The 12,806-nt window shown below is 42.6% G+C and overlaps 1 protein-coding gene across 1 annotated transcript; it reads right to left on the bottom strand.

The window, feature by feature from the left end:
* Window positions 1–6,527: 6,527 nt before the first annotated feature.
* On the bottom strand, window positions 6,528–12,774 carry abcb3 (ATP-binding cassette, sub-family B (MDR/TAP), member 3). Its single transcript, NM_001140074.1, is given in 12 exon segments — window positions 6,528–7,099; window positions 7,272–7,408; window positions 9,091–9,250; window positions 9,479–9,589; window positions 9,591–9,653; window positions 9,782–9,970; window positions 10,257–10,385; window positions 10,526–10,723; window positions 11,140–11,345; window positions 11,580–11,710; window positions 11,891–12,005; window positions 12,132–12,774. Coding segments are annotated over 12 exon segments (2,175 nt in total). The 5' UTR covers window positions 12,661–12,774; the 3' UTR covers window positions 6,528–6,892.
* Window positions 12,775–12,806: the final 32 nt, after the last annotated feature.

Below are 12,806 nucleotides of genomic sequence, written 5' to 3'. Positions count from 1 at the left end.
ATAAGTACACTGTTTGTATTCGGCCATATTCCCAGTCACCTTGCCATGGTTAAATGCGATGGTTCGTGCTTTCAGTTTTGCGCGAACGCTGCCATCTGTCCATGATTTCTGGTTAGGGTAGGTTTTAAATCGACACAGTGGGTACAACATCTCCTACAACACTTCCTGATAAACTCAGTCACCGTATCAGTATATTCGTCTATGTTGTTCTCTGAGGCTACCCGGAACATATCTCAGTCCGTGTGATCAAAACAATCTTGAAGCGTGTATTCCGATTGGTCAGACCAGCATTGATTTGTCCTTAGCACGGGTACTTCCTGTTTGAGTTTCTGCTTGAAGGAAGGGAGGAGCAAAATCGAGTCGTGATCAGATTTGCAGAAGGGAGGGGGGGAGGGCCTTGTAGGTATCACAGAAGTTGGAGTAGCAGTGGTCGAGTGTTTGAGCAGCGCGAGTACTATAGTCAATGTGTTGATAAAAATTCAGTAACGTTTTCCTCAAATTTGCTTTGTTAAAATCACCAGCTAAAATACATTCTGCCTCAGCATATGTGGTTTCCAGTTTGCATAAAATCCAGTGAAATTCTTTGAGTGCCGTCGTGGTATCGGCTTGAGAGGGTATACAGTATACACGGCTGTGACTATAACCGAAGAGAATTCTCTTGGGAGGTAATTCGGTCGGCATTTGATTGTGACGTATTCTAGGTCGGGTGAACAAAAGGACTTGAGTTCCTGTATGTTATCACAATCACACCATGAGTAGTTAATCATGAAACACACCCCTGCCCTTCTTCCCAGAGAGAAAATGAACTGAAAACCCAACTGGCTGAACGGACTCAGACAGTATATCCGAGTAACAAACATTTCTGGGATCTTTTATTTCAGCTCATGAAACACTTTACATGCCAAATTTATATTTTTCTTCAGTGTATAATGACCATTTGCAGTGCTTGAATTTTTTTCTTCTTCACATTACAGGCAACCATGATAATTGTCATATGGGGTTTCTTTATGATGTTATATACTGGAGGTTGAAACTAAATAAATTACAGCAACTGGTAACCAGTTATGGATGTTTTATCTAAATAGTGAGAAAAGAGTGTAGTAGTAGTCGGGGCCACCTCTGGCTTCTGGAGGTCTCAAAAAGTTCAGATGTACTCTATTCCATCATGTTTGATGACACACAGGTCCACGTTACTTCCAGAGCCCAGGTCGTTCATGATGCCAGCTGGTTCATGATGCCAGATGTTATGGCGTCCCGCACAAACTGCTTGGCCTCCTCCTCCTAACAAAATAACCTGTTAGGGCTAGGGGGCAGTATTTACACGGCCGGATAAAAAACGTACCCGATTTAATCTGGTTATTACTACTGCCCAGAAACTAGAATATGCATATAATTATTGGCTTTGGATAGAAAACACCCTAAAGTTTCTAAAACTGTTTGAATGGTGTCTGTGAGTATAACAGAACTCATATGGCAGGCAAAAACCTGAGAAGATTCTGTACAGGAAGTGCCCTCTCTGACCATTCCTTGGGCTTCTTGGCTCTGTTTATTGAAAACTTAGGATCTTTGCTGTAACGTGACACTTCCTACGGCTCCCATAGGCTCTCAGAACCCGGGAAAAAGCTGAATGATGTAATTCCAGCCCCTGGCTGAAAAACATTAGCGCCTTTGGTAGGTGGTCTATCAGAGGACCATCAGACTGAGGCGCGTGCACGGGGCGACACCATGTTTTTATTTTCTCTCTCTTTGTACTAAAACACGATTTCCCGGTCGGAATATTATCGCTTTTTTACAAGAAAAATGGCATAAAAATTGATTTTAAACAGCGGTTGACATGCTTCGAAGTACGGTAATGGAATATTTAGAATTTTTTTGTCACGAAACGCGTCGGGCGCGTCACCCTTTTTTACCCTTTCGGATAGTGTCTTGAACGCACGAACAAAACGCCGCTATTTGGATATAACTATGGATTATTTTGAACCAAACCAACATTTGTTATTGAAGTAGAAGTCCTGGGAGTGCATTCTGACGAAGAACAGCAAAGGTAATAACATTTTTCTTATAGTAAATCTGACTTTGGTGAGGGCTAAACTTGCTGGGTGTCTAAATAGCTAGCCCTGTGATGCCGGGCTATCTACTTAGAATATTGCAAAATGTGCTTTCACCGAAAAGCTATTTTAAAATCGGACATAGCGAGTGCATAGAGGAGTTCTGTATCTATAATTCTTAAAATAATTGTTATGTTTTTTGTGAACGTTTATCGTGAGTAATTTAGTAAATTCACCGGAAGTTTGCAGGGGGTATGCTAGTTCTGAACGTCACATGCTAATGTAAAAAGCTGGTTTTTGATATAAATATGAACTTGATTGAACAAAACATGCATGTATTGTATAACATAATGTCCTAAGATTGTCATCTGATGAAGATCATCAAAGGTTAGTGCTGCATTTAGCTGTGATTTGGGTTTATGTGACATTCTATGCTAGCTTGAAAAATGGGTGTCTGATTATTTCTGGCTGGGTACTCTGCTGACATAATCTAATGTTTTGCTTTCGTTGTAAAGCCTTTTTGAAATCGGACAGTGTGGTTAGATTAACGAGAGTCTTGTCTTTAAAATGGTGTAAAATAGTCATATGTTTGAGAAATTGAAGTAATAGCATTTCTAAGGTATTTGAATAACGCGCCACGGGATTCCACTGGCTGTTACGTAGGTGGGACGAAATCGTCCCACTGGCCCTAGAGAAGATAAACACAGGCACAAAGGGAGTTAGTTGGCCTACATTTGCACTATTAATATTATTCTCCCGTGAATAGATATAGGTAAAGTTACATTCATATTAGGTGTATAACGATCTTCGAAAACAGCCAATGCTGCAAGGTCATCAGATCTCAAACTGAACAAAATCATGCTAACCATACGAATATATCCAGACATGTTATTTTATCTTTCATCTACCAAGATGTCCTCACTCTTTCCTCTACAATTGTCTTCATTCAAACTCAGGAGGGATGTCACAGGCGTCGATGAAAGGTGACCAAAACGCAGCAGGTATAGTGCTCATCTTCGTAATTTATTAGAGTGAACACTTAAACGAAAACAACAAACCGACAATCAACAGTTCTGCAAGGTACACAGACTATACAGAAAGCAACCACCCACAAAAACACAGGAAAAACAGGCTGCCTAAGTATGGCTTCCAATAGAAAAAGAAAACTAGAACATATCCCCTGGAAACAAACAAACCCCAAAACACACAGAAACAACACCCCCTGCCACGCCCTGACCATACTACCATGACAAATGACCCTTTTACTGGTCAGGACGTGACAAGGGAATAATGTTTACATACTACATTATGTAAAACACAATACCATCTTCGTGTATCTAACAACTCTTCAATGTCACAGGGAAAGCATTCAAATTGATAAGAATAATAGTGAAGATTAATACAAACCCATGGTGGTGAATGGGGCCTTGTTGACTGAGCCAAAGGGGCCCACTGTGAAGATATGTGGGCTTGTGCAGTCTACTCCACCAAAAGCAGCATGGCACTGTTCTGACCGCTGTGCCTGCACTCCAAAATAGACTGACATGGTTAAGAAGCCTAATAGATAAATTGTTTTCACTGTCCTGTTCTTTTAGTGAAAAGTAGACAAGGAACAGTTTATCACAGTATCTTTTGAACCCAAATACAACATTTTCAACAGCAGCCAGAGGCGTACACTTCTGTAAATGGAAGCTGACTCAAATCAATTAGAATGAAACACCGCATAAGAATAACACCCACTAGTGCGTTCAGAGGTCCATTGTATCCCTTCGTTAATAAGATCAACCTCTGTCAGACAAAACATTATGATGTAGACTAGAAGGTCACCTGAAAGTAAAGTCCCGTAACATGCAGCATCCATTGATCAACCAGGGATTGCAGGGCCGGATTTGAGCGCAGCATACTGTATCAATGGTCTTCTCTGTATCAGCTGCAGTGCCAGTTTCACAGGTCAGTGTGCTGCTAATGGTTACCCTCCCTGCTGTCTAACTGCTGGCTTGAACCAAGGATGTTCTGCGTCGCAACACACGTGACCACCCTGCTTGACAACATTACCAACTGCTTGAGCCACTTAAGGTGTCCTGCTTGAGTGGCCCCAGCCGAGACATTTCAAGCTTGCTGTAGTGTGAGCTTTTTTCCCTCTGTTACACTAGCTCCACAGCATCTGTGGGAGAGGGAACCTCTCTCTAGGTTTCAGGGACACCAACGGTCACAAACCAACACAACAGAGCAAGACAGGTTCTAAACTTGCCTTAATTAGGTTCAATCATATATACTGCTGATTTGAAGGTAGGACAGTGATGTATTTCAGTGTGGACTGATGGTAGTCGCAGTCTTCAGCCTCTACTTTTGTCAACTGAATTGTCTTGAAACTTTTGTGCAAGGGGACTTATGCATGTTGTATGTGTATGCATGGCATGCACTCTATCCCTGCTCCCTCCCTCATTGTTGGTACCCATATAGTCAGTTGGTATGTGGATTGTTGATAAGTCACCAAAATTATGGGACAGGAGAGGGGACAACACTGTATGTCTAACTGACAATGCAAACTTGAGAAAATATATTTTTAAGATATATATTACATAAAAAATATACTGAAAAAAAATATAAACGCAACATGTAAAGTGTTGGTCCCATGTTTCATGAGCTGAAATAAAAGATCCCAGAAGTGTTCCATATGCACAAAAAGCTTATTTCTCTCAAGTTTTGTACACAAATTTGTTTACATCCCTGTTAGTGAGCATTTCTTCTTTGCTAAGGTAATCCATCCACCTGACAGGTGTGGCATATCAAGAAGCTGATTAAACAGCATGATCATTACACAGGTGCACCTTGTGGTGGGGACAATAAAAGGCCACTCAAAAAATGTGCAGTTTTGTCACACAACACAATGCCACAGATGTCTCAAGTTTGAGGGAGCATGCAAAACTGAGTAGTATTTCTGTCTGTAATAAAGCCTTTCTGATTGGCTGGACCTGGCTCCCAAGTGGGTGGGCATGGCTGCGCCTCTGCTCAGTCATGTGAAATCCATAGTTTAGGGCCTAATTTATTTATTTCAATTGACTGATTTCCTTATAAGAACTGTAACTCAGTAAAATCGTTGAAATTGATGAATATGGCTACATCACAGTTATCTCACGAATGTCATGTATCTCATGATTGTTACACTTCCAATATCAATATACTGTATCAGTATTCTTGGGTATTGAAATGGACTTTGGCTGCTGCATGTACAACAAATTCAGTAAATGGTACAGCCTAGTCTAAGAGATCTTAGATCATCTGCCTAGTTTGGTTTGGTGTGTGCCACCTCTGTGTCTGCAAACTGGTTACTCTAGTTTCACCTTTCAAAACAGTTTACCTCTGCTATTCGTTTACCACCAGTATGTTTGATATCCTCTTCTCTGTCAGGTCAACATGGTGACTCACCATCAACATGTGTTTCCTAAGGGGATGCTGGCGATGAGGCTAGGAAGTTGTGCTTCATTTGCTAAGACTATTCTCAAATAACTACACCAGAGCAAGTCGGTGTACAACCAGATAAGGTGTCCTTGGTACAACCAGATAAGCAATCACAAGACCCGGGGCTTGGCTTGGTTTTTCTTGGTGATGTGTACTAATGTGAAAGCGAAAGCAAAGGCAGAAGGGACTTACCAACGTGGTGTGATTGCAAGCCAACTGATTTGGCATGGAGTGGTTACACAATTGCCACTTCACCCATGTCAGATATAGATCAAGATGTCGGCCATTTTGGGATGCCAGGAGGTCTTGAGATGAAATGGCTGCTGGTATTTCCCCATTTGTGCTCTCCCTCCCTCCCTCCTTGGCAGTGGGTAGGTGGATTGTTGTTAATAAGTCACCAACCTAAAGGGACAGGAGAGGAGACAATACTGTATGTCTAATTGACAATGCAAAGACACTGACTAAGTGAATACTTGAAAACACCTGCAAGGGTTTTCCAGATTAGTGTTAAGGATTCTCAAAAGGAAATGCTCAATATTGGTATGAGACTCGACTGCCGCCATTTCATGGTGATGTGTACTATGTGTTATTAGCCTCTGGTAGTGGGAGGTGGAGTACTGACATGTTGTTGTGGCTTTAGCCATGGTGCAGCCAGGCAGACTGCCAAAAACATCTGAAAAAATAAAAAGGGACGGGCCTCTAGGGACTTTCCAAGACTTTGTGCTCTGTGTGGTAAAATAACAAATATTCATCCCATACCACAATAAAATGTGCTCATATACACACTCATGTGGATCAGACAACCCACAAAAAGAAGACAAAAGCTCATGCACAATAAAAATACCAGCAAACATTTTATCTCTAAACCAATGCTTAGGTTACACTTCGCCACAAAATGGCTGCCGGCAAGTCTGTCACACTGATACTACACTTAGACAAAAGCATTCACAACAATGGATATGGACGTGTTCAGGAAATGTAAAACGAGTGTCAAATTAAATTAGAGGTGGTTTAGCGAGAGGTTAAAATGTTTAATAGATGATTTCTTCTCTTCGATAGGCAATATAATAGACCTTTGCTCCAGAACATCATGTTTTTATAACGAGGGTCACTCACTGCCCCTCTATTTATTAATCAAACATTTCCTTTTGTTTTTTTTACAAAATCAAATAAAGTGAAGGGAAGAACGAGACAATAAAATGAAATCAAAACAACTCAAAATATCACCAACAGAAGTGCCCATCTTTTATGAAAAAGACAATCTATAACAATATCCAATATTTACATCAAATTGCAATTTACAGTATATTAGGAGGTTGTGAGTATTGGAGAGTGAGAAAATGACATCACTATTTACAGTTCAAACAGTAGCATTGTTTTGGTCAATGTGACGTGTCGTCTTCCGTGAACAGTCTCTCTCTTAGTTTGTAGTAGCTCCCCTTCCTGTCCATCAACTCCTGGTGAGTGCCCTGCTCCTGGACGGTCCCCTGGTCAATCAGAATGATCTGATCCGCCCTCTCAATGGTCTTCAGCCTGTGAGCGATCACCAGCAGGGTCTGAGAGGGGCAGCTAGCCAGGGCCTCCTGGACCTGAGATAGAGGGAACTGAGTGAAACTGCTAGCTAGCGCTAACCCTATTGAGAATGTAAAGGCTAGCTATATCTACGTAGTATGTACGTGAAACCAATAGCACTAACCATATTGAGAGTATGAACGATGGAAGGCTAAAGCTATATGGTTAATGTGAGGAGGGATGCCGTACCATGTGTTCGCTCTCCGTGTCCAGTGCGCTGGTGACCTCGTCCAGGATGAGGACCTGTGGCTCTCTGATCAGAGCTCTGGCGATGGCGATACGCTGCTTCTCACCGCCGGACAGCTGACCTCCCCGCTCTCCTACATCTAGTAGATGGACAGACAGACAGTAAATGTATCAAGTCTCTCCTTGTGGTCATCCAGCAGTGATATACAGTACCAGTCAAAAGTTTGGACACACCTACTCATTTCAGGGTTTTTCTTTATTTTTACTATTTTCTACATTGTAGAATAATAGTGAAGACATCAAAACTATGAAATAACACATATGGAGTCATGTAGTAACCAAAAATGTGTTAATCAAATCTAAATATATTTTATATATGAGATTCTTCAAAGTAGTCACCCTTTGCCTTGATGACAGCTTTGCACTCTTGGCATTCTCTCAACCAGCTTCATGAGGTAGTCATCTGGAATGCATTTCAATTCACAGGTGTACCTTGTTAAAAGTTAATTTGTGGAATTTCTTTCCTTCTTAAGCGTTTGAGCCAATCAGTTGTGTTGTGACAAGGTAGGGGTGGTATACGGAAGATAGCCCTATTTGGTAAAGACCCAGTACATATAATGGCAAGAACAGTTCAAATAAGCTAAGTGAAACGACTGTCCGTCATTACTTTAAGACATGAAGGTCAGTCAATCCGGAAAAAGTCAAGAACTTTGAAAGTTTCTTCAAGTGCTGTCGCAAAGACCATCAAGCGCTATGATGAACCTGGCTCTTATGACTGGCTCGCCACAGGAAAGGAAGACCCAGAGTTACCTCTGCTGCAGAGGATAAGTTCATTAGTTGCACCTCAGATTGCAGCCCAAATAAATGCTTCACAGAGTTCAAGTAACAAACACATCTCAACATCAACTGTTCAGAGGAGACTGCGTGAATCAGGTCTTCATGGTCGAATTGCTGCAAAGAAACCACTACTAAAGGACACCAATAAGAAAAAGACACTTGCTTGGGACAAGAAACACGAGCAATGGACATTAGACCGGTGGAAATCTGTCCTTTGGTCTGATGAGTTCAAATTTGAGATTTTTGGTTCCAACCGCCGTGTCTTTGTGAGACGCAGAGTAGGTGAACGGATGATCTCCGCATGTGTGGTTACAACTGTGAAGCATGGAAGAGGAGGTGTGATGGTGTGGGGGTGCATTTCTGGTCACACTATCAGTGATTTATTTAGAATTCAAGGCATATAACCAACATGGCTACCACAGCATTCTGCGCCGATCCCATCTGGTTTGCGCTTAGTGGGACTATCATTTGTTTTTCAACAGGACAATTACCCAACACACCTCCTGGCTGTGTAAGGTCTATTTGACCAAGAAGGAGAGTGATGGAGTGCTGCATCAGATGACCTGGCCGCCACAATCACCCGACCTCAACCCAATTGAGATGGTTTGGGATGAGTCGGACCGCAGAGTGAAGGAAAAGCAGCCAACAACTACTCAGAATATGTAGGAACTCCATTAAGACTGCTGGAAAAGTATCCAGGTGAAGCTGGTTGAGGGAATGCCAAGAGTGTGCAAAGCTGTCATCAAGACAAAGGGTGGCTACTTTGAAGAATCTAAAATCTGAAATATATTTTGATTTGTTTAACACTTTTTTGGTTACTACATGATTCCATATGTGTTATTTCATAGTTTTGATGTCTTCACTATTATTCTACAATGTACAAAATAGTAAAATAAAGAAAAACCCCTTGAATGAGTAGGTGTGTCCCAACTTTTGACTGGTACTGTATATAATATTCCTATTTGTCATAGGTGGGCCAGTGTACCTGTGTCGTAACCCTTCTCCAGTTGGCTGATGAAGCTGTGGGCATTGGCTCTGCGAGCAGCTTCCTGTACCCTCTCCAGAGAGCAGTCTGCCAGACCGTAGGCAATGTTGTCCTTGACGGACCCAGAGAACAGAACAGGTTCCTGGCCCACTAGGGCCACCTGGTAGGGCAAAACCAATCACCAATCAGCCAATCAAAACAAATGCAGTGTTTCATCTCCTGCGAAGATTCTTGTAAAGTTGGTAGCCATAAAGGCACTGTAAAGTAAGTTATGTTGACTGCTATGCTTTCTCTAGAGATGTAAAAGTGGCTATATCTGTGTAGGTATAGTCTTATGACTTTGCTGTTCAGGCGTGTTGCTAGTGGTGCTGGTTGCTGTCTATATTACCTTCCTGTGTAGGTAGTGGTGCTGGTAACTCTGCAGTGGCAGTCCATCCAATAGGATCTCTCCCTGCTGAGGCTGGTAGAACCTCTCCAGCAGACTGACACAGGTGCTCTTCCCCCCCCCCTGATGGCCCCACCAGAGCAGTCAGCTGACCCGGCCTCAGCTCCAGAGAAAAGCCCTAACACAAGCAGAGAGCCAATGACACACTACCTCAGCAATGGCACAAGGAAAGGCAAAAATGTGGTGATGATGAAACTGCCCGGTAGGGTTGCCTTGTGTTTTACCCTCCTCCCAGGTGAGCTTTACCTGCAGTACTTTGCGTTCCTGGCGGGTAGGGTAGGAGAAGGAGAGGTTGTTGAAGTGGACATGTCCAGTCAAGGTCTCTGGTTGGAGGGTCCCCTTGGTGCTGACCTGGGGCTCTCTGTCCAGGTACTCAAACACCTTACCAGCTGCCCCCACTGAATTCAGCATGTCGCCAAAAATGTAAATCAAAGTCTGAGAGGGCAGAGGGCAGTTTTATTGTACATAATTGTGTCAATACATGTTGGTCTTTAGACTAACAGTTTTTACACTATTAAAAATATGTATTTTGTATTCCCTAACATTGATATTTCTCATCTCTTTAGCAACTTTTACATGATGTACTAAATGCATTGCCATTAAACTTGTAATATTTATTCACCTCTTAATGGTCGATGGAACATTAACGGTTGTTGATAAGACATTAGTCTCACTGTGATGGATGGGGCTGAGACACAAAGATAAAGTAGCATTAGCGTACCCTGATATTGTCTGCCAGGTCAGACTGGTAGAGGATGAAAGAGACCAGGTTCCCAGTGCTCATCTGACCTCGCTGGATAAACAGTCTACCATAGTACAGCATGGCCACCTGCATTATCAGCGCTGTTAGCTGTAACACACAAATACACAGTACGTGCACTGAAGATCACAAGAACTGTTGACCGGCAGTTTGCCTTATTCTTGATCAAATAAGAAGCATTTAAGTATTCTGAGTATAAGGGGGACAGGGAGTGATCCCTGCATACTCACTCTTCTCAGGAGCAGGTAGACTGCCCTGACGGTGTCCCGCCTGGTCTTGAGATTGTGGGTGTCCATCAACCTGTCGTTATAACGACCAGCCTCACGTCGCTCAGTTTTGAAGCTTCGTACAGTCCGGATTCCCGCAACTGTTTCCCCTGCTGCCTCGTTCGCCCTGGCCATAGAGTCCTGAACCTCCTTAGAGAGCCTCTGAGGAACAATCAATCCTCAATAACATTTACTGGACTCTATTTTATACGGTTACCCAGTACATTTAGCAGTCACCTTCTCATGTACTGTATATTCACACCAAAAATGTCAGGGCCTTCTGCATTAGATAATTTCAGTGAATCATTGCAGGGACCAATATATCATTTCAGGACCTTCTGATCTGGATACAAACAACTCTTAGAAAAAAGGATTCCTAAAGGGTTCTTCTGCTGTCCCCATAGAATAACCCCTTTGGTTCCAGGTAGAATCCTTTTGGGTTCCAGGTAGAACCTAGTTGAAAAGGTTCTACCTGGAACCAAAGGGGTTCAAAAAGGAACTAAAAAGTGTTCTTCAAATGGTTCTCCTATGGCGACAGCCGAATAACCCTTTTAGGTTCTAGATACAGTGTACCATACCAGGTAATAGTTGTCATGGACACTTTGCAGCAGGCCGGTGATGGGCGTCTCCATTATCATGAGCAGAGTGAGCTTCCAGGACAGGCTCATCATGAGCGACAGCATACCCACGGTCTTAATGAGGGTCCTCAGTAGGACGTTGACATTTAGGGCCACCGCCCGGGCCATCAGAGTTGTGTCTGTGGACAGCCTGGACGTGATGTCACCTACGAGAGTTGAGGTGAAAGGATGAACAACCAAGGCACATATGAGAACAAACAAGTGGGGTCTTCAAGACACATTCAGCCACATCCATTGGACGACAAAAGAAGTTAAGTAGAAAGTGCATTTAAATTACAGTAATTTCATGAACAAACAAGGGTGCCACACATTCAAGCAAGACAACAGATTGCATACTGATCATTAGTTACTGTTTGGGATAATCATACACGTGTCTCTACCTGTCTTGATGGTCTCAAAGAAGCCAATGTCCTGCTTCACCAGGGCCCCAAACAGTTCTACTTTCATTCGAGAGGTGAAGCTGTTGATGGCACACATGAAGAGGCCTCCTCGACAGCCTGCACTGAAAGAGCTGAAACAAACATACACCATAAGCTACAGCAGTGTTTAAATAATGTTCACTTGCAGCAGCGAAATCAGTGTATTCAATAACCTTTACATACATACATTATACACACTACAATATGCAATGTGCGAAATTGATAAAGACTGTAGTGGTGAAAAACAGAAGCTCTCTGTTGTATCAACTTACCTTCCCAAAGAGTAAAGACCCATGAGGATGATTGCTGTGAGAAAGTTATTCCACTTGTACTGGGTACCCAAGATGTCAATCACTTTTCCAGTGTAGAATGGGATGAACATCTCACCTGAAAACACACACCACCATCATTATCATTGTAATCTTCATAATCACCATCATCATCTTCATCATACTCACCATCATCATCATATAATACTCAGTAATTTTGTCAAAACAACAATGAAATACTTACAGAGGACAGCCAGTGACAGGAATATAAATGCCCCAACCAAAAGGAGGGTGTCAGGTCTGTAGAAGATGAGGACTCTCATGAACAACACTCGTGCATTCTGCGTCTTCTGTTTCTCGTTACTTTCTCCATTGCTGTCAGGGAAGGTTGTCTCCCAAAATAAGGCTGCTGCAGCTGCTGCCGCGGTACACAACAGCCACAAACTTGGACCCCCCAACGATCCATACGCGCTCTCCGGTGAACCTCCATACAGCATCAGTCGCCCAGTCTCATAGACCGGGGCAAGGAAACAGTGCACCGCTAACCAGCGCTTGAATACGGGTTTTATCGATCCTAGTGTGAGTAGTGATAAACCGAGTAGTAGAACTAATCGAATCCCCGCTACAACCCATAGACGCACCGCATTTCCGAAAGTACCAAATGTTATTGGTCCAGTTTCAGAAATAGATTCGCCAAAACACGGTGCGCAAAATGTGGTTATGTCAATGCATAGACCTACAGCCATAGCGAACGCGTACATTCTAAGCATCATTTTTATAGTCTAAAATTTGTTTTAATCTATAATCTATGAATTTAAAGGTGATAGATGGCAAGTCCCCGAATTCGTGAAGAACCTTTCCACTGAAATACATTTCTCAGTTGTTTTCAGAGGCTACGTTTTAGTTTCAGTTTCAATTT

Source organism: Salmo salar, chromosome 27 (genome assembly GCF_965601325.2).
Source record: "Salmo salar chromosome 27, fSalSal1, whole genome shotgun sequence".
Lineage (NCBI taxonomy): Eukaryota > Metazoa > Chordata > Actinopteri > Salmoniformes > Salmonidae > Salmo > Salmo salar.
This window is presented reverse-complemented; position numbering and strand designations above follow the sequence as displayed.